General features: G+C 42.5%; 1 protein-coding gene across 1 annotated transcript; it reads left to right on the top strand.

Moving 5' to 3' along the window:
• Positions 1-283: 283 nt before the first annotated feature.
• Positions 284-24,486, top strand: ALG14 (ALG14 UDP-N-acetylglucosaminyltransferase subunit). Its single transcript, XM_075711443.1, has 4 exons — positions 284-413; positions 1,288-1,439; positions 8,829-8,951; positions 24,229-24,486. The coding sequence occupies exons 1-4, from the start codon at positions 284-286 to the stop codon at positions 24,457-24,459; spliced, it is 636 nt and encodes a 211-aa protein (XP_075567558.1). The 3' UTR covers positions 24,460-24,486.
• Positions 24,487-26,372: the final 1,886 nt, after the last annotated feature.

Genomic DNA, 26,372 nt, shown 5'->3' with positions numbered 1-26,372 from the left:
GCCCGTGGGGATAAAGGACAGCCCTGCTGGAAGGCGAGGGCAGGCCCGGCCTTGCTGCCTTCGCGACGCGCCCCAGGCCGCGGGGCCGCCAACACGCCCCGAGCCCCTCGGCGCGGCCTGCGCCCACCCGCGCCGAGAGCAGGGCGGCGGCCCCGGCCCCCTTCCCCCCGCCGCCCCGGCCCCTCAGCGCCCGCCGCCCGCCCCGGCCCTTGGGCCGCGGGGAGGTTTGAGCCCCGCCGGCTGCCGTAGGCCGGGAGGCGCTACCGCCTGCTTCCGCGGCGCCATGGAGCCCCTGCTGCCGGCCGCCTTTCTCCTCCTCCTCCTCCTCCTCCTCGTCCCCTTGGCGCTCCTGGCGAGGAGGCGCCGCGGCCGGCGGACACCTCCGCTCAGGCTCCTGGTAGTGGCCGGCTCCGGTGAGTAGGGGCTGCCCGGCAGCGGGAGCGGGTCGCGCCGCAAAGCACCGGCCGCGGGCACCCCGGGAACTACGGCTCCCGGCATGCAGCGCGGGGCCAGGGCCGGCGCCGCGCTCGGCGGCGCGTCCCGGTGCATGCCGGGAGTTGTAGTCGCGGTGGCGGCAGCCCGGGGCAGGGCAGGCCGCGGCCGGGTGTTCCCGCAGGCGGTCTTTAGCTTTTGTAGCTCTTGATTTGAGTAACCGCTAAGCTTCGTCTGTCTCTGGGGCATTTTCGCCCGTTTCCGCGCCTGACAGTTGGGTCTCTGAACCTTTCCTCAGGCGGCGCCTGCGTTTCGTAGAATCACAGGATCATGGAATCGTTGAGGTTGGGAAAGCCCTTGAAGACCACCCAGTCCAACCATTGACCTAACGCTGCCAAGTCCACACTAAACCAGTTAAGGGGAGAGGAATAATTTCATGTTTCCTGGCTTGGTGGCTGGATGGCCCAGCTCTGAGCCGAGTCCCATCCAGCTCCGTTGCGACGGCCGCAGCATGGTTTGGCTTCTGAGCAGGGACTAGAGCGTAGCTCTCTGCCCGCTTGGTTTTGCATCATGTACGGGACGTTAGACACCAGCGTCGTACTGCTGGGTGATCCTGGTTCGATCCCGTTTCACTGAAAAACTTCCATCCGCGCAGCTTCAGTGGGAGCTGGATTGTCTTCGTGTTACTTAAACGGTCTCAAGCATCCTTTGGTTGAATCCCCGACTCTCAGAAGAGTGTCACTGATAGTATTAGCACTCATAAGTTTTAAAAGGAAAAGTGACTGATTCGGCTAAAGAAATCAAAAGTTACAAGATTTTTCACATCTTTAACTGCAGTTTATTTTGTTTTTACAGGTGGGCACACGACAGAAATCCTGAGGTTACTTAGCTGTTTGTCGGAGTCATACTCCCCCAGACACTATGTTTTTGCAGACTCGGATAAGATGAGTGAAGCTAAAATACGTTCTTTTGAACAAAAAAGGTCTGAATCATTCCCCGATTCACAGGTAACTTGTTAAATATGCCCTTGTAAGCTAAAATGATCTTCATGATGTTCTATTTCAAGCCAGTTTGGAAGCGATTCTTCAAAAGGGTATTTTTAAGATCAGCAGGTGCTTTTGATTTTCTAGGTATTGATAATCACTTGCACTACAGTTCAGCTAAAGGTGCCATTCTGTACATATTGGGTTTTACGTTTCTAAAAGTGAACTAAATAAACACTATTAATTAATGCTGTGCTAGAGGGACACTGAAAATGCAAAGTAAATATACCTAAAAATAGCAAATGCCATTCTTGCTACCAGTTTTCACTACCACCTTCCTTACTTTCTCTTAAAACAGTCTTTACCTCCTGTTAACATGTTAATCCATTTAAAGCAATGAGGGAACATACTTGTAGTGGAAGTGGCCATACAAAGAAGGCTATCTCTTGCTCAAGAAAAGCATGCTGAAAATAAATCTCTTAATTTTGTAAACCAGCTAGCCATCAAAGTGTTATTTATAGCTATAAAAATACTGGGGCAGAAATATGGTGGGGTTTTTTTCCTTTTATTTTTTAGTTTGGCATTTCCCTCAGTGACACCATGTATTTTTTTTGAAAGAAATTATATCTAAAAATGTTTCATCTAAGAAAACTTAATTGAAATTGTATTACTTTTGCATGTTTCTAGACTGTGTTTTGGTTGGATTTTAAAATTGAGCATTAGTTACACAAGTTTTAGAAGTATGCGATGCCTCTTAATGTCAGATAGTTTTGTTTGATGACCTGAGCAAATGCTCAACTCCTAAAAATCGTGAAAAAATCATGAAAGTATTTTGTTTATCTTTTTAGCAAACATTTGCTTGCTTTGAACTAGTTTGCTGTATGATTAACAGATGACTCCCTGGTGACTTAAAGTGTGATCTGATACCCAGTGAAATGAGTAGAAAGATTATATTTTGATTTAGAAATTGGAATAAGTACAATGGAAATGAATGTTCTAACTACGAAAATCAGTCCTTTTGAGCAAGTTGTACAACACACAGTAAATTATTTACATGGTATTGATTTCATACGGTGCACTTCTGATATTTCCGTTGTCTTCAGTAGCGCTACTGGGACAAAAGATTGTAGGACTCGGTACCAATGGTTTTCAGAATAAACCCTTTTAATGTAAAACAACTGCTGCTAAGGTGAGCAACAGGCTCACTTAGGAATGACATTTTTAAGTTTGTTTACCCCACTTTCACCTTGGAAAACGAAAGTTCCTTGCCTACCACAAGCTGCTGAATCAAGTGGGGATGACATTTCAAAATGGAGCGTGGCAGTCTCTTCTCTCATTGTGCACCAAGGATGAAAGTTTAGTAAAGTGACCGGAGGTACTTCCTGTTTACAGAAATCTTGTTTGCTAATTAGTCATTCACACAGTCATACTCATCTGAAAAATGTCCAACCCTAAATTATTAAATTTCTTAAAAATACATATTATGGGTATTAAAGGATTATGCAGTTTTCCACTAGTTCACGTAGTTTTGTGAAGCAGCTTCCCTTTCGTACCCTCTCCAACTGCTAAGAGATCATGTAGTTATATTTTCCTTCAACACTGAAAGCCAGAGAAACATTTTTGGCTGCTTCCAAGTTTGCTGTCTGGATAACAGATGCTCATTTTCCTTTGGCCATTCCTCTTCCACTGAGCAAAAATATTTAGAGTGAAAATGGAAGATAAATTTTGGAAAGTAAAGGTCGTGTGCCTATAACATGTATTTGCTAACTTTCAGAGTGTGCTTTCAAGTAGTAAGTGTTTTGGCACTGGGGATGCTGGAGATCATCAGGCATTTAAAAATCATGTGTTAGTAGCTTCTTGCAGCTTTGAACAAATTAAAGGGAAAAGCCTGAATGCTTCAACTCATTCAATGTCATTCCCTTCCTCATCTTGTCAAGGAAGTAAATTTTTCCAGAACTAAGGACTGGACACAAGACAGATTACAATAATGACCTAAGAGAAAATCAGTGTACACATTTAAAAAATTCCGATGTAAAAACCCACAAATATAACCAATTCTTCTTTTTGATCCATGGTCTAGCCCAGGTCTAAAAGCTACAGTATTCAGGAAGAGGGAAAGGAAGCCAGAATGAGCATCTTGCTTACAAGAAGCAAAATGCTGCACCTGTACCCGCTAAGTCTCAGGGGAAAAAAGAAAAAAAATCCAAAATGCCTCCTATGAAAAGTCTCTGGTCCTGCTTTCACTTGCCCCTTTGTTCTCTGTTGCCGCCAGCCTGTAACCACAACTATTCTACGTGGATGCCCCCAGAGCTGTTACTCAGGGAACCTTATGCTCTCAGCACAGAGAACCTGCTTCAGCTCCTGCTGACCTACTCTAGCAGTAGAAAGACAGCTTAGATTTGTTGACTGAAGAACATGAATTCTTCGCTGGATCTTATACCCCCATTTATCATGTGCAAGATAAGCAACCAGATTAACTAAGCTTTACATAGAATAGAATCATAGAATTGTTTAGGTTGGAAAAGACCTTTGAGATCATCAAGTCCAACCATTAACTTAGCAGTCCCAAGTCCACCACCAAACCATGTCCCTAAGCACCACAGCTACACATCTTTTAAATACCTCCAGGGATGGGGACTCAACCGCTTCCCTGGGCAGCCTGTTCCAGTGCTTGACAATCCTCTCAGTGAAGAAATATTTCCTAGTGTCCAATCTAAACCTCCCCTGATGCAGCTTGAGCCCATTTTGTCTCGTTCTATCACTTGTTACTTGGGAGAAGAGCCCAACACCCCCCTCCCTGCCCCCTCCTGTCAGGCAGCTGTAGAGAGCGATAAGGTCTCCCCTCAGCCTCCTCTTCTCCAGGCTGAACACCCCCAGCTCCCTCAGCCGCTCCCCACCAGCCCTGTGCTCCAGACCCTTCCCCAGCTCCGTTGCCCTTCTCTGGACACGCTCCAGCACCCCAATGTCCTTCTTGTAGTGAGGGGCCCAAAACTGGACACAGCATTCCAGGTGCGGCCTCACCAGCGCCGAGCACAGGGGGACAATCACCTCCCTGCTCCTGCTGGCCACAGCATTCCTGATACAAGCCAGGATGCTGTTGGCCTTCCTGGCCACCTAGGCACACTGCTGGCTCATGTTCAGCCGGCTGTTGACCAATGTCCCCGGGTCCTTTTCCACTGGGCAGCCTTCCAGCCACTCGTCTCCAAGCCTGCAGCGTTGTGTGGGGTTGTTGTGACCCAAGTGCAGGACCCAGCACTTGGCCTTGTTGAACCTCATACCGTTGGCCTCGGCCCATCGGTCCAGCCTGTCCAGGTCCCTCTGCAGGGCCATCCTACCCTCCAGCAGATCGACACTCCCACCCAGTTTGGTGTCATCTGCAAATTTACTGAGGGTGCACTCGATCCCCTCATCCAGATCCTTGATAAAGATATTAAACAGAACTGGCCCCAGTACTGAGCCCTGGGGAACACCGCTTGTGACCGGCCGCCAGCTGGATTTAACTCCATTCACCACAACTCTTTGGGCCCGGCCATCCGGCCAGTTTTTTACCCAGCAAAGAGTACGCCCGTCCAAGCCATGAGCAGCCAGTTTCTCCAGGAGAATGCTGTGGGAAAACAGTGTAAAAGGGTTTACTAAAGTCTAGGTAGACAACATCCACAGCCTTTCCCTCATCCACTAAGCTGGTCACCTTGTCATAGAAGAAGATCAGGTTGGTCAAGCAGGACCTGCCTGTCATAAACCCATGCTGACTGGGCCTGATCACCTGGTTGTCCTGTACGTGCCGTGTACTCAAGATGAACCGCTCCATAACCTTCCCCAGCACCGAGGTCAGACTGACAGGCCTATAGTTCCCTGGATCCTCCTCCGTTGTAGGAGGGTGTCACATTTGCTAACCTGCAGTCAACTGGGACCTCCCCGGTTAGCCAGGACTGCTGATGAAGTATTGAAAGTGGTGAACCCTTCTGCCAGCTCCCTCAGTACCCTTGGGTGGATTCCATCCAGACCCATAGACTTGTGAGAGTCTAAGTGGTGTGGCAGGTCACTCACCATTTCCCCTTGGATTATGGGGGCTTCATTCTGCTCCCCAACCCTCCCTTCCAGCTCAGGGGGCTGGGCACCCCAAGAACAACTGGTCTTAAAGACTGAGGCAAAGGCAGCAGTAAGTACCTCAGCCTTTCCCTCGTCACTATGTTTCCCCCCCGCATCCAATAAAGGATGGAGATTCTCCTTAGCCCTTCTTTTGTTAATGTATTTATAGAAACATTTTTTATTATCTTTTACTGCAGTAGCCAGGTTAAGTTCTAGCTGGGCTTTGGCCCTTCTAATTTGCTCCCTGCATAGCCTCACGACATTCTTGTGGCGCTCCTGAGTTGCCTGCCCCTTCTTCCAAAGGTTATAAACTCTCCTTTTTTGCCTGAGTTCCAGCCAAAGCTCTCTGTTCAGCCAGGCCAGTGGTCTTCCCCGCCGGCTCATCTTTCGGCACATGGGGACGGCCTGCTCCTGCGCCTTTAAGACTGCCTTCTTGAAGAATGTCCAGCCTTCCTGGGCTCCTTTGCCCTTCAGGACTGCATCCCAAGGGACTCCGTCAACCAGGCTCCTAAACAGGCCAAGCTCTGCCCTCCAGAAGTCCAAGGCAGCTGTTCCGCTGACCCCCCTCCCTCTCCGAGAATCAAAAACTCTGTCATTTCATGATTGCTGTGGCCAAGGTGGCCTCCAACCATCACATCACCCACAAGTCCTTCTCTGTTCACAAACAACAGGTCCAACGGGGCGCCTGCCCTACTTGGCTCGCTCACCAGCTGCGTCAGGAAGTTCTCTTCCACGCACTCCAGGAACCTCCTATGAGCACATAACGCTCATCTGACCACATGCTCTTTTCCATTTTATGTTTCATGAGAGATATCATGCTAAAAAATCTCATTCCTCAGCAGGAAAAAGAACTACGTAAACCCGGTTTCTTTGCAAGCGTTGCAGTATATTCAATTGAGCATATTATAATAATTCACGGCAGTGGCAATTTTCCACCTACTTTTCCTTGCATGCTTGCAAAACAACAATATTAACTAGGTAAAGGACTACATCACCGGTTTTGAAATTGCAATACCCAGTCAACCTTTACAGAATTGCCAATTTGGAACATTTGTCTTCAAATAACAAAAAGGTTTCTGACTCCACTGAAGATGTAAGGAAAAATAAATGCAACAATATGACACCACAGAAGATAGGGGAGCAATTTGTCTGTTTCTGGTATCAGACATGCTACGTGGTTTTCCAGCAAAAGATGCAGGAGGTACCTTTGTCTGGAATACTAACGGCACTCCATCCGATGAGAGGCTGGGATTGCAGAAACATCTGGCAGTAGCTTTTAAACAAAGAAACAAACAAAAATCTGGGTTTGTTTCTCAGCTTAATATTTAAGTGTTGATTGATATGTGGGCTGAAGTCCTAACATACGACATAGGCACCAATGTGCAAAGTTTCGAGCATTTTTTTTGAAGAGCATAGATAAAATCAGTTTGATCTTTACTTGAAGTCTACCAATAAATTTCTACTTGGATACTGTTTGGGGTCCCTGCCAAGTGTTGCTGAAATCAGTTTTTTTTACGATGAAGAAAATCACATACAGGTTTTTGGCAAATGTTGTTTAACACCATTCTTACATTGAAAGGAGCATCCTGAATAAATAGTTCCACTGCAACCTGATCTACCTAAAACTTCCTTATCATACACATATTTCTTGCAGGACTGAATACTATGCAAGGGTCTAAACTCCACTTAACGGCATTTCTTTTTATCACCTGATCTCTTCCAAAGCTTTAAGAAATAGACAGGTAGTGATAACCAGAATCCTGTTGAATGGGGAGCAGGGGGCATGTTTATTTTTCCATATGCTGTTGTCAGACTAATGTAATCGGAGTTTCGACACCTGCAAATAAAACATAAAACAAGCAGTTTGTAACATCTGTTAATGCCTGCCAGCATCACCGCAACTGAAGAACCTTATGACAATGAAACAGGATAATTTCAGTCAAGAAGATTAACTTAATATTCTCCATTTAGAAGTGTTTTTTTTTTCTTATTCTTTCCACCTTATATATTAAAAAAGTCCTAGTTATCGCTATTCAAGACTGATTTGTAGTTTGTATTGGCAACAAATTTGTAGTACAGCTATTGGCAACATAATCTTTCCTGGTCACAGATCACTAGCGCTAAGCTATAGCATTGCTAATTGTCATATTTGAAGTAACTGGGCAAATTTTCAGTATTTATAATGATATTTAGAGTCTCTCACTCCCGATACAAGTTCTGCCAGAGTGGTAGCGATCTGGTGTCCCATATGAAGCCAGGTAGTGACCATTGTCCAGATCTAAACAACGTCAACACCAATGAACAGCGCACTGCAGCCGTTATATTTGTCTTTCATTTAAACAGTCAAAAATTTCATTGGCATCAGGGCTGCCTTCTGATGTAGCAATAGTTCTTAGGTGTAGCTCCTCTGCATCAAGGTGAAAGCCATCCGCAGAGAGTGCGGGAAGCCTAACTCCTGTTAACTGCTTACAGTGTTCCAAGACAAACAGAAAACATCTGTGTTTTATTAATTTGATACCTTTTACACACAGTGGATAACCTCTACTTTTTCCTAGGGAAAGAACAAAGAAAATTATTTCTTAAACTTCTTTTTTTATGTAATGATAAGATGTTCCTTCCTGTTTCTTTACGCAAGTATTTTGCATTTTGAATATGCATCTTGCATATCTTTTGAATACTCATTGAGTAACTGATGTAAAGGATAGTGATATTTGCTGTTACATTTTTAATAGCATGCACCGGACATTAACCGAGAAAAGTTGTTACGTTTTCCGCAGCGTAAGTCCACAAAGAATTTAAACAGGCAAGAGCCAGGAAACATGAAATTATGACTCTGTCCTTGATTGGTTTAGTGTGGACTTGGTAATGTTAGGTTAATGGTTGGACTGGATGATCTTAAAGGTCTTTTCCAACCTAAACTATTCTATGATTCTATGATTCTAAGAGGCAGAAGAGTCATCGTGTTTGGATTCTATCTAATCAGAGCTAGACTTGTGTCTCAGTGACCACGAGGTGGGGCACTACGTTAACATACTGCGGGTGAAGCTGCTCTAACCGAATTGTTTATTAAGTTAGGAATGTTTTAAAGTAAAATTCGAAGAGATTAAAAACATAGATATATAGTTCTAGTATTTCGTCTTACTTCATGGCCAGGAGCACTAAGCACAACGCTGAATAAGGCATCTAAGAAAAGATTTCATACCCAAACATTTGCAAATTAGATATTAAAAAAAAAAGTTGGCACAGACAGATCTAATAACTCCATAAAAGGAGCAACAACATTCTTAGAAGAATAACAATTCAGCTTATTGCCTTCTCTTCCAGTTCACCCTTGATTGCATTCCCAGAAGCCGTGAGGTTAGACAGTCTTGGACCTCCTCTGTGGTAACAACCCTGTACTCCATACTTTATTCCCTTCCTTTGACCTACAAACGGAAACCAGATTTGGTAGGTAAAGTAAATTTTAATTTATTGGGAACTTGCTAATCTGCATCGTAAAAGCATTTGGAATATCAAGACTGTATCTCATATGTATGCTTAGATTTATAGTTCACAGGGAAACTTATTTTTGAATATAAAATTAAAGCTGAAAGAGATATCACAGCAATAGACCAAGACAGAGAAAACGAGTTGCACTGCTGGTGAATTGAGTAGCAAATACCAGTTTCCCCTCTCAAAGTCTGCAGGTAACATCAGAGAGTGTGTCACTCCCTTGTTAATGCTGGTGGAGCTAGCACAAACAAGGTTGCAGGCTCTTGATAATATCTCCTCAGGATTGCAACAGCACAAACTGTGCCTGAAAGCCTGGTTATCCTGTTGGCTGCTCTTGCTCCTGAAATGGTATGACCAGTCTGGAACAGGCAGGTTCAGACCAGCAGAAATATATACAGATTCAGTTCTCGTGCTTACGTGGACTTTTCAGCTACATGCATATTTATTTAGTCTTTGGCTGACCGACGTTAATTATCTCGTCTAATGGCAAAAAAACATCACTGCTGAAGTGGCAGCTCCTCGGCACTTCACTAACTTTTTCAAGCTGTTCACAAAACTGCACTCTCATGCTAGTTACAACATTTATTTTAAAATATTCCACACACTTAATCAAGTCAGAAGCATTCAGGGTCATCAGATTATAGAACTAAAAGAGATATCTGATCAATAAAGTTTTGTGTTAATGCAAGACTCAAAAGGTTGTGCACTAGACTCCCAGGTTTAGGTCCTACAATTCTTTAAGAGAAATTTTGGTTAAAGCTGGCTTTTTGCTAGAGTTGTTGCATTAAGGAGTCAGTTATCCAAACCTGAGGTTTTTAAAAAAAAGCATTATTTTAGCAGAATTTCGAATTAATATTTTATGGGGTTTTAAATATTTTAATGAAACCTGTAAAAACTTGTGCAGTTACAGGATATTTTTCATAATTTAGTAGCATCATATACCTACACCCACAGAGGATATTGGTGAGCAGACCTTTTTTAGCTCTCACTGTGAACCGTATGGCTAATTCTAAAGAGGCTCAGATATATTTGTGATGTTTTGAATGTTTATAGAAGCTGCTGTGAATAGTTTGATCTCCTTGGCTTCAATAGTACTGGTCAGTTCCTATCAGATCAAAAGCTACTCGCTTGCTGGAGTTTTCAGGGCAGTTTAGTGTGCAGAACAACAGAAGTAGCTTTTTGCAGTTCTTGTTTTTCAAGCCTATTCTGAAAACGGGAGATAAAGTTGGGAGGGAGGGAGGGAGATGGCATACTATTCTTTTTACAGTGATTTTAACTTGGGGGGTGGGGAATAGTAGAGGGATGTTTACACAAAGCAGACGTGAGTAACAAATATTTAGGAATCACTTTGCTACACCACTGGTTTTGGTTAAAGTATATACTTTTTTTAACTTCTTATTGCAAAAGAAATTGACTGGAAAACCTCGCTGTGTAGCTTAATATATTACCAAAAGTGTCAACAGAACACATCATAGGAGAAGAGCAGGAAGTTACTAATCTAATTCCATGGTTTCTCTGTTTACAAGAGGAATTTAAAGTGACAGTGGGATTTACACGTAGAATTAGTAGAAAATTAGAATTAATGGAGTTGATAAACTGTGATAAGCTGTCAAAAGCCTAATGCTTTTGAAAAACACTTGTCCTTGTAAAATTAAGGATACAGTTTAGTAAAGCCTTTAAGCCCTTTGTAGTGTTTAAGGGAACCACTGACTCAAAATGCTGTCCAAAAAGTCCTTATCCATGATTAGAGAAGGGCTGGAGGGGAGGGAGTTCCCAAATATTTTTTTGCCGGGTACCATCATCAACTACAATAGCAGCTGGTACTGCAGAAGCACCTCTGGGGTTGTGCCAAATCTTATAGCACTTGAAAGCTGCTTGCATCCTTCTACTTGTATGCATGTCTTAGTTTAAGAATTCTGTAAAATAGTAAGTCAGAGAGCTGTAAAGATTTTAAAACACTTATCATAGGAGAGTGATTCAGGGATTAAAGTGCCTCATGTTGCCAGTGAAAGGATTCTGTGTGGTAAGTGAAGCAACTGGTAATACTGAATTGCCTTTGGAAGAAAATATTTGTGGTGACTTGCAACTCCCCCTACTCTTGGCAAAATGTAATGCTTAGTAGCTTAAAGAACTAGAAAGGGTGGGACAAATGCTGGCGTTTACAGGACTCATCTATAACTTTTGGCACGGAAATCAACACCCAAGTTTAGAAACAAGCACAGTATTACATCATGCTGAGCGCTTTGTAAACAGTAGAGCTTACGGTACTGTACATTTTCAGTCTAGGCAACTGGTTTTGTTTAACTGCAGGAGGGAAAGACACTAAGTCATTTGGACATGAGTGATCTCCAGATCCCTACACTCGCTAATTTATGCTTGTCAGAAACATGTGCATGTTTGAAGGAATGACTGAAGTCTTCTCCAGACACCCAAAAGCTAGAGAAAAGCAGAAATGTTGGAGTTTAAGGAATGCAGGACAAGAGAAGTACTGCAAAGGGAGCCTGAAACCATTAGGTGCACAAAGGCAAGATTTGGAGCAGATAGGCTTAGGTTGGCATAACTAGCCTGTCTGTGGAGCCAAAATAGCTGTTAAGGGGAAACAGCAAACCTAGCTGCACAGGAGTTACTTTATATGTGCTTATTTACATGAGCACTGTGTCCCTTTTGTATCTCACACTGATCCTCTGGCAAAGCTTCTTAGTTTACTTTGCATGAGAAAGCAGTTCCATCTAACCCTTCTTCAAGATAGTGAGTTCAGAAAGAATGGAACAACGTCCAGGAGACCTTTGCTGTCTTGCAGGACTTGACCCACACTTGAAATGGGCCCCCAGAGAGTTTAAGAAATGTGAAAGTTAGCTTAGTTGTTTGGTTTGAGATCATCCCTAAGGGGCCCATTTCTGAGTTATGAACATCTGCGCTCTGCAAGGTAAAGTCCCGTTAGAGATATTAAACCAAGTGTCAAGACTAAGATGTCAGAAGTGGTGATCGGCTTGCGTTCCTGTAGCCAAGAATTATAGAAATATAGGTGTCAGACTGTTTCAGACTGTTCTGCAGGAGCATCTATGCTGCCCGGTTTTTACAACATGTCAACCTTAGAGAGCTTCCTATGCAGAGGCCTACAATTCCAGGAAAGCAAGGCTTGTGCCAGCACACTCTGCCTACACCTTCCTTCTCCCAGAAAGCTTTTAAAACCATTCATCAGTTGCAGCCAGATTTAATATGCAGTCATAGCCTCAAAGACTGCAAATTCCTACCATGAAAACAGGCAGCTGGTCAGAGAAGAGAGACTTTTATTGCCTTCACTGAGTGAAAGGCTGAGAAGAAACATAAAACCAGAATAAGATGTTAGAAGATCTACCACCTAGGGAAAGATGCAAATCCTTCTAAGACAGCTACAGAAAATTAGACAAGCTGCACAGAGATTTTTGCCAAAGATGGAGAAAATTACTGGATCTTACGTAGATTATTTGATGTCTAAGAAGGAATAAACTAGTGTTAACAGCCTTCCTATAATACGCTTGCAGTCAGTCAGTAGGTACAAGTTCAGAGGAAACCAGTCTTCAGCTCTCTTGCTGCCTACAGAACTATTTTCCTTGTCATCTCTGGGCCAGTTTGCCAACCCTGAAACCAGGTCTTCAGGTGATCTAGCCCTTTGGCTGGGTCGTGGTTATTCCAGGCATTCTGGCGTACCTGACGTGCAAACTGAACACACAGGATACGCGTGCACCACACAGCAGAAGGCCGTACAGAGATTGCATCCAGTCCTTGTTTTCAGCCATAGATGGGCTATGTAATCGGGTCAGTGATTTGCTCTCCTTTAATGTAATTAAATTTCACCTAGAATTGTGCAGAAATGCTGCGTAAAGCTCCATTCATTCGCGGATTGTGCATCCTGGACCCTTAGGACCAGACTTTTGCTTTTCTGGGGACACTTCTCAGCAGTTCCTACTAACTCAGTGCTCTACAGAGCCCGAGATAAACAGATATTTTCAGATCACTGCTATTTGGAAAAGCCTGGGTTAAATCAGGCAAAGGCAGCAGTCCCTGCCCATTAGGGCCTCCTTCCCGTGGGAAGTCTGTAGTAAGAAGTTTACATTTGCACAGCAAGTACAACAAGCTCTGCCGTCTCCCTCCCCACCAGCTGTCAGAATGGGTCTCTCCTTCTTAAAACTTCTTTCTAGAAGCCTGAAACCTGCACAGATGATCATGCTTCTAGCAGTCCACCGATTCTTTTATGACTGCATATCCCATCACACATGCCTAGTCCCCCCGACCGGTTAAATTCACTGCAACAAGCTTCTAGAGTTGTTACAGAAGTGTTCGCACAGTAAGCTCTATGAAAGGAGATCATTATTTCATTTAGCTAAGATTTTCCATTCTTTGTGCCCTGCCCAAAATGTCTTAAGTTCATAGCACTTTAACAAATCCCTATGATGAATAATAAGTTATTGTCCCTTATATTGCGGCTCTTACTAGAACTTTGTGGAAAGCTACAAAATCTGGGTGGTGGCATTTTTTCTCTATTCACTTCATAACAAGTGAACTTTGTATAATGCAGTCGTAAGACTATCTTGTGCGGGTTTTTTTGTACACTGAATCTTTCCCCGCTATTTATAATTCTTTTGGACCACATTGATTTTACAGTGTGTCTGATCTACTATTGTTCTTCCGGGATCAAAACAGTCAGAAGAGGCAAGAGTAAGCAGATCGGATTAAGACCATCGGCGATACAAATTGCATAGTCTAAAAAGAAAGCAAGTTAAGCAAACACAAATTTGCGTTTAACTTCTCAGCATTAATGAAAATATGAGTCTTCCTCACCCCTCCTCTACCTTGTGCACTGCGTACAGCTACCTTGCAGCCACAGCGTAGAATTACCCTCCGCTGAGCGCAGATAAATGTCCAAAGCTATTCAAATCAGTCAGTTTAAAGCTAGGTCGTAGCTCTGCTCTTTCTGCAAGTGCCAGGTAGATGTGCCTATAGACACGACATTTCGGAGGGAGGGTAGAAGTAGCAGTAAAGATGAATCACAGAATCACGGAATGCTCTGGGTTGGAAGGGACCTTTAGGGATCACCCAGCCCAGCCCCTGCAGTGCCAGGGACAGCTTTAACCAGCCCAGGGTGCTCAGAGCCCCGTCCAACCTGGCCTGGGATGGTGCCAGGGATGGGGCCTCCACCGCCTCTCTGGGCAACCTGTGCCACTGCCTCACCACCCTCAAGGTAAAAAATTTCTTCCTTAAACTGAGATCTCAGCTTAGATTTAAGCAGAGTTTAAACTAAAGACGGATCAGTCTTAACTCACCAGCTATCAGGTGCATTATGAACATAGTGAACGCCCTGGTCACACTTCCACATATGCTACAAAGCGTGGTTTCAAGCAAACAGTCTCGCTAAATCTGACCACTGAACCAGGCCACTGGTATGCAGGTACAGATTGCTAACACCTCTAGGTTTTGCGCTGTAAAGACATTTCAGGCAGGTATTTGCTGCAGATTCTTGCTGTACCAACGGCAGTGCCTAGGCAGTAGCCTCAAAGATGTTTATATACATATAAGATAGCAGTTTTAGCTAACCTAAAATACCGCTTTCAAGTTCTAGTTAAATGAATGCTTGATGAATGAAAGACACATTGAGATTTGCAATTAAAGGTGCATTTTAGGCCATTATTAGTAATATGTATGGTTATATTTAACAATCTTTGGATTTCATTTCTCCTTTCCTTTTGAGTAGAAGCAGGCTACTATAATAAGCAGTATTTTTTTTGATATCAGGAAATGAGATAAGCCCTTATTTTTAAGTAGGCTCTAAAAGGTTAGATGGTATTTCTCATGGTGCTCTGACCAAGAGGCTTTAGTCAGGTTCAGACTCAGCAAAGGTGACACTTAGAACAACAACAGCTTGCTGAAAGCCAGCTAGTACCTAGTGCTTGTAGCTACAGATGTAGTTTAACTACCATTTCACTTACTTGGCAAAAGCCTTTTACTGAATTGTTTTATGACCAACTTTTTCATCCACATCAAGTCAAATTTCCTTTACTTCCTCCTAATTTATCAGCAGCAATAAACCACAGACCCACTCCATGGTAGTGTAGGTCGGGAGTTGGTTTATTCTCCAGTCTGCATCTGCCTTGGTAATCTCGTTCTTTTTTAACCAACCTTCTATCCATCTCCCACAGTTTCTCACAAGACTCACTGGTGCCACTGTTTCTTGACACAAACTTCTGGCAGAGATGATGTTTGGTTGGTCCCACTGCCAGTCTGGGTATTCATTTAGTGTTTTAATAGCCAACACTAACATTCCGATAGATCTGAGCATTAATACCACTTTCACACCTGTCATTTATTATTATTTTCAGTTGATTGCTTCTATGTTTCTCATTTTACATCTGGCAGCTAGGCTGGCGTGTATGCTGAGCTCGCATGTCCCATTCTGCTTCCGCATACCTGCGGAAGCATCATACATATGGATGGAAACTACCACTCCAAAGACCTTTTAATCCTGATGATGGACCTGCCACCTTTCACCTGAAATACAGGGGCAGTTAAGTAGGGTGCCTAAGGTTAGCTTCACCAGGAAAAAGAAAAAAAAAGAAAAAAAAAGGAGAAATCAAGCCTGCATATTTCTTTGTGTCCCCAAATCTAGATTCTCAAACTTTTCTCACTAAGCTGTTGCCTAACTTCTGAGGCTCTTAATGACCCCAGTTATCTTTCTTTTCATCAGAGGAGCCCCTAGGCATAGCCAGAAACAGGCCTGAGCTGTTTAAGTCTTTGCAGCGTCAAATAGCCACGTGCATAGCTGAACTTCTGAGCTCTGCCGAGATCCGGAAAGTAGGAGCTTCTCTCGCTACTTTGCATGTGGATGCGGATCCAAAGCACATCAGCTGGGCCCCTTCCCTTGTCTCTTGCCCCTAAAGACACGGGGCTGGTACCTCTGGGTCAGGCCACTAAGTGCCTAGAAGGCAGAAGTGACAATGCCTAGTGCTGTTGCAATTAAATCCTCTTGTTGAGTCTTGTTCCTAGTGGTTTTGTGGAACCTCTCCATTCCTCCCATAGGAAAATCCACTAGATAGGATTTTTGTCTCCCTCTCCCCAAGCTTTTATAAAGTGAGAGCTGGAGAAATGAGGGAGTTGGTGATGCTTTCCAATATATTTCATTCCATGGTGAAAATAATACTCAGAAAAAAGTAGTGCACATTAGAAACCCAACTCCACAGTGTCCTAATTTAAGTCCTTGCTCTTCCACTTCTCTCTTCCCCATCCTGGCATTCACTGATCTTATTTATCCTAGTTAGGTAACCTGCCGGTAGGACCACACATGTCTCTGCTCGTTTTGAGGAGCACCTCACCTACTGCGTGTGCTGTATGATAATAACAACAGGAACCATAGCAACAAGATGTGCAGAAGTGGACTAGAAAGGTTTTCATGGCAACGCCACAAGCTATAGGTGCTGACCAGCCTGAGCACAAGCTGTTCTATAGCACAAGCTATAGAACACTATAACTATCTTTTTGCACCCCTGATGATTCAAGTGATTTGGAGAATAGAAAATGAAAGTGTACCTAGGTATAATTCAATTCTACCCTAATTACCTGATTTACATCAGACTACACATCTAGATTTTTTTTTTTTTTTGTCCTAGCCTGCATTCCGCAGGCACTTTCAAACAGCAAATAGGGTGTGAAATTTTAGCTGGTTTTATTTTCAGGTTGTGGAGGGAAGTGAACTGGATAAGATCTTCACTATTCAAAAAGAATAAGCCAGTAGGTAGTTTAATGACCTTTATATTGTTCAAACAGAACCTGAAATTCTTCTTTCTCCCCACCAATAGCAGTAATACAGAATTCTTGGAAAAGGTTCCTGCTTTTATTAAACCTTAAAAAATATTAAAAATTCTAAGCTAGTTTTCCTCAAGGTTCAAAACTTGAATTTTCAGACATGCTGAAGAGCCAGACTAGCAAAAGGTTTAATGAGGACACTCCCTCCCACACACTTAAGTATTTGAGCTAAGGAGAAATCCATTTCTCTCTTAAATTCTCAGATTTCTCTTGTTTTTCTGATTAGTAAATAGATTTATATTCCCTAGAAGAGATCTTATTTCTATCATAACTACATTACCTCCATGTAGACGAACAATATATCTCTTCAAACCTTTTAGAGTTACTCATTTATGAAAAAAGTAACAATTTTTCTCTGTTTGCCATCCAGGCTTAAGTTGCCATCAAAGTTGCTAGCAGAAATGGATTCTTAATGCTATGGCCTGCTATGTCTGAACATGCTACAAAAATAATTCTATTCAAAGGAAAATAGCACGTACATTTTATCTTATTCTCAGAGTATGCTACTAAATCAAAACACATGCTAATAAAAACAATACTCTCCATACCTGGAGATCTTCATTGAGAAGGATATACAGGAATCACGATGTATCCTCTGTGAGGAGCAAATTGTTGTTTTCCTAGTGTTAAAGTAGAAAATACTGATGTGAGAGAAAGTAAGTGCTGTGCCCCAAATCCTGTGGTGAGTCCGCAAAACAAAAAACAGAAACAAAAACATTTATTACACTGAAAACATAAAAGGCAATAAACTCCTGAAATGTCAAAACCTCCTAGCTCCTACCTGATGAATGCAGGAGCCCCAAACCAGCCCCGACAGAAAAATGAGTATGTTGTTATGGTTTTTCTTTTAGTTTTCCTTTCAGTGTCCAAGGACCTCTACTCAGCTTTCACTAAATGTGACTGTTCAGGTTCCCCATCACTGGAATCATTCTCTGCTCCATTTCCCTTGTTTCTGAAAGATCCTTCAGGTTATTCTGCAGTCAGATTTGTAGGTTCATGAAGGAGGCTTTCTTTGTGTCAAGACAGCGTCTTCTGCTCCCTGTTAGTTTTCTGTATTTGTATGTCATGGAATTGTGTTTATTTTTACTTCTGCTACCTTTGTGAAAGGCTTATTATTTTTGTCTGCTATTGCTTCTAGAATTTCTTAAAGCTGATTTTTTTGTAAGGTTTCCATGTATTCTAACTTGCTATGGCACTTTTTTTTCGTGATGTAAGTCCAGGTACCAACACCACCACATTTGGGTGTCTGTCATCAACTAAGAACATGCAATGAAAATAAAAATATATAATGCACAGACTACGATCCCTTTAGCTGCTTTCTCTAATTGGTGAATTTCCTTGCTGACCTTTGAAAACCTCATTCCAAAGCCAGAATTCACTTAGCCTAGCAAGGTGGAAACTTGTCAAACTTGGTCCAAATCAAGGAACTTTCTGCTGAAAATACCTTTTACTGAGGAGTTTTGCCAGATCTGTAGATGGTCTAAGTTGTCCATCAGAGCTGAGTGAGATTGGTCTATGCTCTTCCTTTTTCTTGATAGAATTAAGGGATTTGGTTTACGTTTGTTTGTTTTTAAATGAAGCCTTATTTGTAAGCAGTCAAGCTTTTTTCTTAAGTCTCTTCTATGAGGGTATAGCAGTACACTCATGTTTTAAAACTCCTTTTTCTTCTGTGCTAACTTCCTTTCAATTGTAAGTCAAACTGGTTTCCCACATCCTCTCTTCTATGCTTTCTTCTTTTTTTATCCCCTTTCCTTTTCCCTTGCCTTCCTTAAAATATCAGGAACAGTTATTCAAATTTCCTTGGCTTTTCTGACAAACTTCAGGGATGTTTTCTGGGCTTTCATATCTTAACAGGCTGAACAGTTAGTTTTTGTTCCTGAATGTTAAATAGCCATTGAAATGAAGGATTTATCAACAAAAGCTGAGTTTTAGCAGTCCAGCAAAACCACAAACAAAATAAAGCTATTAATAGATTACTGCTTTTAGACCCATGTGGGTTCCCAAGAAGCAGAAAATACCTAATTGGGTTTTTTTTCCCCCTACATTGTTAAAAAGTAGGTCTGTTTACTTGCATAGATATACAGAGATCATGCAGTTAACCCAGCTTGGGTCAGATTTGTGCCGCTCCACTTGCCTTTGCCTCTTTCAGTAGTTCTCCATCACCACCATCTCTTCCCTTACTCTTATCCCCAGTTGTTTAGCACCATGGGGAAGGGAGCATTACCAGGACTAAGGAGGCCCAAGCAACATCCTAAACATGCTCCTGGAGGTAGCTCCATAGCCGGCAAGCATCACAGCCTTGGTTCACACATGTGCATCACCCCACAGCAGCAACCAACACTCCCACACCATAAGCCTGCCCAGCCCCAGAAAGCTGGGCAGTTTTTCTGCTCTTGCCCAGGTGGCAAAGGCCAATCTCTGTGGAAGTCATTAAGGAGATCAGCAGATGTTGACAATTTCTTATGCAAAGCAAATCTCACATTAGTTTTCCACTTTCTACAAAAGTTGTTGTCCTCCCTTTGATTGTTATAATTTGGGAACATAAGCAGCACTCAAACACTTGTTCATTAAAGGTATACAGCCAATGTATGTCTACATACTTCTGAGAAAAACTGGAAGTTTTCTGCTTTACTCATTTTTGTTTTAACCGGTGGCCTGACATTTAATCCCAGTGAAGCTGTGAGCTACACTTGGAGTGTTTTAGCTGGTAAATGTCACTCTGCTACAGTGCTGCATTCACCAGCTCTAAAGCAGCTTTTATCAGCAGTGGTGCCATGTGCCAGTGTTCCCAGAGTGCCAGACTGCTGGCTTAGCTTGTTTTCTTTCAACAGCTGTAGAAAGGCAAGAACTATTCCATTTTCATATGAAAAGAGATTCATATGAAATTAGTTACGGAGTTGCTAAGTATGAATGGTGAATTCTGATCCTTTACTTTTAAACTTCCCTTAATGTATAGATTGATTAGTTTATTGTACTGTCTAAAAGTCTGGTTACGTTGAGTTGGTAGAGGATTTTAGTACGTAGGATTTAGTTTATAGGCCTAGCTGTGAAGCCAGGCAGCCGGTGATCCATTTCAACAGTCAGCTGGACATTTCTTTGCATTAGAGGCAAATGGAAATGGTGTAGCGAGACCTGCAGCACTGCCTTCTGGCACGATCGCTTCCAGCTTGTTGGCAGCAAAGTCGGATAGGCCAGGGACCAAGAAAGTCCTTGGGCAGTTGCAGCTCAAGAGGTCGCAAAGGTGACACAAAAATTGTCTTTGGCCCCTTCTTTCCCCCTTTCTGCTGCCTCACCGAGGAAGGCTGAACCAAATAAACTAGAGATCTTCGGAGACGTGTCTCATGCAACGCAAATATTCTTCAGGCAGCCTTGTAGCTAATGTAAATAGATATTGGGAAACACTTACCCTGACCTTGTAGAGGCCCTGGGCCTTTCTTGCCCAATAGATGCCTGCTTCTTCTCCACGGCACACTAATGATTGCTGCTGGATTCCCCGAGAGATACTTGTATTCTGCTGGAGGGGAAAAACAAAAGCCTTGGCCTTTTTAAGGTGGAAGACATCAATCCTTCTCCAAAATTTACTTTTGAACAGTGTTTTGAAATTCACTAGTAGGACAGCTCGTCTCCTCCTACACGTTTAAGGCAGGCTGTCAATGATTCGGTTCCTTTCCGCCATCAGCAAGTTCGTGTACTGGCAGGAGCTGAACAGCAGCATTTCTAGCCTACAGATTCCACAACACCTCCTCTTCTTTACAACGTGCCTACTTGTTTTCTGAGAAGTTTCCCCCGTATCCCTTGGTGAGTGTATGACGTTGGATTCCAAGCAGCAGGAACGCTGGTCTGCCTTCCTGCTGACGGTGTCAGAGGGAGTGAGTAGGACTGGTCAGACCACATTTTTGGAGGGGAATTGCCACTCCAACGCGTGAGCAACTGCCCCAGTTGTAGGTACGACATGTCTCTAGACACGCACTGAAGGTTAAACGAAGGTTAATTTTTAATGATCAGAAAGGTTGATTAATAGTTCTCGCTTACAGATCACGACCCCAAATGCAGATAGCGATCTATTTGTCTGTTGGCTTCAGCAGGTTTATACCAGAGTCTCTTTCAGAGGACAATTCCTAAACCCAAGCATTTTAGAATAGGAGCATCTATAGTCCGAATATTTTATGGCCATTTTGCATACAGAGATGTTGTAGAGCCACATCTGCTTTGTCTTGTTTGAACTGGTTCATGTGGAAGGGGAAAGAGCAGAGGACATGAGTTATGATCAGATCGTGCTTTTTGGAGATGCCTAGTCCATAATTTTCCTGATCCTTTTTCCTGCATGCAAGTACTTTTCCATGAATCAAAGGGCATCTGAGAAGCAGCTTACAAGTTATGAATAGTCAGTAGAAGGTATAAATTGAGCGCATTGTATCAAAACCTGGCTACAGTAAAGGTATTTTATTACGATTTTAATTTTGATTATTGCTTTTCTGGTTTGCACCTCAGCAAAGTAATAACAGCAACTCTGTGTGGCCTTTAGAGCTTCATATAGAGTCACAAATAGGCCCATTTACTATTATTTCATTACGTCATCTTTTGTGAATACTCTTAGTTTGGAATTCATTCTAGCATTTGCCTTTGTGTGTGCATCTAGACACAAGAATACCAAATGCCAAAAAGACTGGAGCTGCTAGCCAAGTTTAATAAAGGGGGGAAGCAGGGTGAAGTGTATGGCACCGTGGCTTGATAAAGACCATGACTGTAATAATTCAGCTTTTTATAAAACCTGTTCTACCATTCTCAACCTCCGGGCTGAGGAGAATGTTAGGATAGGATGTCTACCTGACCTCAATCATATCTGCGATCGGTGGGTTTTTGTGTCAGGCTGTGGAATGTAAGGGACTGATGTGAAACTCTCTCCTTGCTTTAGACAACTGGGCTGAGCTTTCATAGTAGTTGGAGGCTAAAAGAGCGCAGAGCCAGTACGGGTCCAGAAGGAAGACACGTGGAAGGGCGCCTGGGAATAGGGATGCAGGGGGAGATGAATACCGGAGATCACGAAGAAAACCAGGGAAGAGAGGATGGGTGGGAGACATCTCAGAGGGCTGGGTAGAGTACAGAGAGACATCGAAATGGAAGACGCTGAGGACAGGACAGGGGAGAGGACTGTAATGCAGCAGAAAAAGGGCTTGGGGAGCAATGAAGAGTACAATATTTGTACTCCGGGTAGCTCTACTCAAGGGAAGGGAAAGTGGAGTTTCTGTTTAGAAGTGGTGCACGTTTTTCGGTGTTCGCTTAAAGCTGAATTTTGAATGTGAAATTAGTAGTCAGACTGAATATTCGACTCAGAAAAAAAAGTAGTAAATCACTTTTTTTGGACTGTTTTGGACTGCTTCTTATGCACTTGTCTGAAACGGACCAGATTCTGCAGCAGGGACACTGGTGGGTTTTGCCTGCAAACACAGGAGAACACTCCAAGTTGTTTCCTATGCCTATGTTTACACAACAGTAAGAAACGTTATTACAAATAGAGATACCTAAACATGCCTTAATTTAGATATCCGTAGCCACGTACCAGTAGCACAATCACCGTCAGTGCAAATTAATGAAACTTGTCAAGAAAGAGGGCAAAATGCCCGGTGTAGTTCACAGGTATGGAAAAGTTTCTTTGAAGTGCTAAAAGGCAGCATGTGTGGTTGGCTTACGTCCTCGCTTGCCGAGCCAAATGTATAAAAACCAGATCTTCATTCTCAGCAGATCGTAGAGTAGGTTTTTAAGTCCCAGCATGGATTTACTTGAAATCAGGTTCAGCAGGAGGTTTGAAACCGTAGTATAGCGCTCTGAGTTCAAAAATCTAGTACGCAAAGTTGATGTGTTCCGCTTCTTTGCTTCTTAGCTATGTGACTGCTAATATAAAAGAATGACACTGTTGCAGTGTAATTCTTCTTGTTGCAGTGTAATGCTCCTTATACGAGTATTTGTGGCTGTTGATACCCTAAAATTTCAAGATTAAAACAGCATACAGCATGTTGCTTGTAAGGGTCTTTCAGAAAATGTCAGCAAGTCATGAATAAATAGTTCAAGATCAACAATAAAATCAGAATAATTTTGCATACAGTATTACATTCTGCTGATTCTGATAAGAAAACACTGCGTTTTGGGCATCACATCCCCAAGCTAGATTTCTGGGGCCATCTTACAGGCAAATAAAAGTATAGGGGAGAGAGTTGGGAACTCAATAGCACCAAAGCTGCTGCTGCTTTTAACTGAGGCAAGGTGCTGTTAGCCAGTTTATCAGTGGGATCGTGCCACGAAGCAGGGAAGGAAACATTCTGAAATGCTTGCTACAGCCTCAAAACAGAAACTCTGATATTTTTTCCCCCCCACCAATATAATATCTTTCACAAGCTGGTGAACTTGGAACAAAAAAATGTGAGTTTATAGGATATAGGGCCATGATTTTATAAAAGAACTCTTTATTTCCACGTAACCCCCAGCTGTGCAGAAAAGTGCCGATTACATGGCAGTAGTTAAATTTAGTAAGAAATTCCTTGCCTGAAATCAATTTTGATACCCAAGTAGAGTGCCTAACATACCCTGGTTTAAACCTTTTACTTTTAAGCAATCTGTTTTTCAGTTTGCCAATGTCTAAAATTGGAAGAGCACTTCCTTTTGCTGTTAACATTTATAAGTGAATTTGAGATCCTCTGCTACAAGGACATGACATGTATTTACCAAAACACCTTCCTTCTCTATGCTTGTTTCTATGTACTAGTGTTTATTGAAAGGAGAAAAAAAAAAATCCAGTCATGCGTATCAGCTAGTAGATTCTGGTGAAGGTCTTAATTCATCAGCACATTTTTGCTGAGCTCTTAAGTGTTTTGCTGACTTAAGTTTGTGGCTGTTGATACCCTAAAATTTCAAGATTAAAACAGCATACAGCATGTAACTTAAGACCGAAGTTCAAGAGGTTTATAACTGGATCCCAGGCTTAGTAATCCTAATTAAACTTCTTTGGCCTTATTATGCCTTAATCTGTGCACAAATCTCATGGTTGATACAACACAAAGCTGTGACTGAGCTTGGAAGCTGTTTTAGTTATATACCCATGAGTCAAGGAATTCTGCTTCCTTCATTGAAATTAACTGTGCCATCTCAGAGCTCTTCTCCTCCTTGACATGTAAAGAAAGATGATCTTTTTTGGTAGCTACTTTGAAACAATGTCTTTTGTTTGCCCCATTCCCTACCCTTTTTTTTTTTTCATATTCACTTGCCTCTTCTGTTTTTTATCTTTGGAAATAATTTTTTTTTTTTTGTAAATGTAATGTTATATGAATATACACACTTTTAATTCTTTACCGTATGAATAAAACTCACGTTTTACTTTTGTGAAATGTTTCATCTCTTTTAGATATTGTGCAATGGACCAGGAACATGTATTCCTATCTGTATATCTGCTCTTCTTCTTGCGCTTGTAGGAATAAAGAGAGCAACCATTGTGTATGTAGAGAGCATCTGCCGCGTGGAAACTTTATCCTTGTCTGGAAAGATTCTTTACTACTTTTCAGATCACTTCATTGTTCAGTGGCCTGATCTAAAGGAAAAATATCCCAAGTCAGTGTATCTTGGTCGAATAGTATAACGACGGAAGACACGCTTTACCTAAAATAAATTCTGCAAGCTCCTCACTGAAGAAATGCATTCATGTAGCAATTTATTTTCAAGGATCCCTGTTAAGAAATTAGGCTGGTACTGGAAAAGGAGACAATAATAAAAATATCTTGACATTTAAGTACATTTTTGTGGAGTTGTATTTATTGCCATCATGGAGGTCTGTTCACCAATACCCCATAATGGCCCTAAGTCTACGCCGTCTCTGTTTTCATCTAGCTTTCCTGCTATGTGAATGGCAATTTTCGTCTACAAATAAATACGGGAATTTGTATGAATTGTAACATTTCCTGTAAGGAAACTTTGTGTAGTTTTCTAAATTGTAAGAAACAAAGTCTTGTTCTAGCACAACAGACTTTATTTCCTGTATGCTAGCAGTGAAGTCCCTTGTGAATCCTTAGAGTATAAAGGAAACAGTTATATTAAGTTGGCTTCATGACAGTTTGTGTTCCACAGTCTTCCGAAACCCCCAAAGCATTAAACCAGTATCATTTTTCCTCTGGGCTTGTCAAAGCTGTCCTTATAATCTGTAGTGCACCTTTTGACAATTGTTGCTCACTTCTTAAGATAAATAAAAAGGTGACAAGTGTCAGGCTACAGGCACAGTGCTTATAGACTTAAGAAGTACTTTCTTCAAAGCTTATGTGCAAAAATCCTTAGCAGGTTTATATCACGGAGAGCAAACTGTCACTTGGGAAAATTGCACTGGGTCAGGCTCAAAAATATGGAAAAGAAAAAAAAAAGAAGTGTTACTATTAGTAATAGGGGAAGGAACAGAGTTTCCCTCTCTTTTCCTGATACAGTGCATTTGACTTTCAGTATATCCTGTTTTCTCATTTTAAGCACCTTACTTTCAGCAGTACAATAGGCACTTAAGATTTTGTCATGGAAAATGGAATTCTGTACGTTGGAACAACTTTTAAACGGTATTTTGTTGGAGCTAAGCGTGTTGAAAGTCAACTTCAGCATTTCGCATTCATCTGGCAAAACGTAATTCTACACACTGCTCCACCTATAAAGCAATATAAACACATCTGTCATCCGTACACACACAGAGCTATGAGTCTGGCTACGGAAACATATACAAAGAAGAAAGCTCAAAGAGAAGTCGAAACGCTCTGCGGACTGCACAGCCTGACTCCGGCCAAGCCACCAGCAGCTCCTCGCGCTGCCGCAGGAGGAGACTCGCTCGCCGAAGCCTTTTCCTCAGCGTCAAATGTTGAAACCTTGCAGCAGCTGTTCTGCTAGGGAACAGGGGGTGGAATTTAGCTGAACAGAAGCGGGGGGTCCCGCTGTTCGGAAACAAGGGGCTAGAGGAATAGTCTGCTTTACCCAGAAGATCATGAGAAAACATCAGAAAACCGTGTGCAGAAAATTACTGTCGTGATGTTGCGAGGCCCTGTGGGGAAGCCAGCCATTATAACCTGTCCAACAGGCTTAATAATCCTCAGCGTAAGTCGAGGCCCTTGATGTGGTCACATGTGAGTTCAGAACAGAGAGGTTTTGTATTTTGTTTTTTTCTTTTTAACCTAGATCGTATCTGACATTGAAGAGCAGCTACGTTAAAGAGCAGCTAACAGGTTAAGACGATGTGGGAAGGACTCTCTGTGCAGTACATACTCAGGTCCTTGAAAATGACCTGGCTGAAGTAAATCTGGTGTGTGCAAGGGCTTTTTTTTCTTTTTTCCCTGAGCTGGAGTGAGGCCTGCCTTATCAGGACTCTCTGCACAGTTGCAGATAGTTTGGTGAACTGGAGATAGACCGGACTTTATTATGGCTAATGGTAGTTTATTTTAGATTAGCGCTCTCTGCGCTGAATCTTGCTTTGCATCTTGCTTTGTTTTGCAAGGCAACTGGAGTAGAGGGGAACGAGGACAGAGGCAG

The sequence above is a fragment of the Pelecanus crispus genome, chromosome 5, assembly GCF_030463565.1.
Source record: "Pelecanus crispus isolate bPelCri1 chromosome 5, bPelCri1.pri, whole genome shotgun sequence".
In the NCBI taxonomy this organism is placed as follows: Eukaryota; Metazoa; Chordata; class Aves; order Pelecaniformes; family Pelecanidae; genus Pelecanus; species Pelecanus crispus.
This window is presented reverse-complemented; position numbering and strand designations above follow the sequence as displayed.

What these genes read in the sequence shown, in the direction of transcription:
- ALG14 (XM_075711443.1), top strand. Translation starts at nt 284, where the DNA reads ATGGAGCCCCTGCTGCCGGCCGCCTTTCTCCTCCTCCTCCTCCTCCTC. An exon ending in CCTGGTAGTGGCCGGCTCCG is followed by an intron (nt 414 to 1,287) that starts GTGAGTAGGGGC and finishes TTGTTTTTACAG; the next exon opens with GTGGGCACACGACAGAAATC. An exon ending in AATCATTCCCCGATTCACAG is followed by an intron (nt 1,440 to 8,828) that starts GTAACTTGTTAA and finishes CTTCTCTTCCAG; the next exon opens with TTCACCCTTGATTGCATTCC.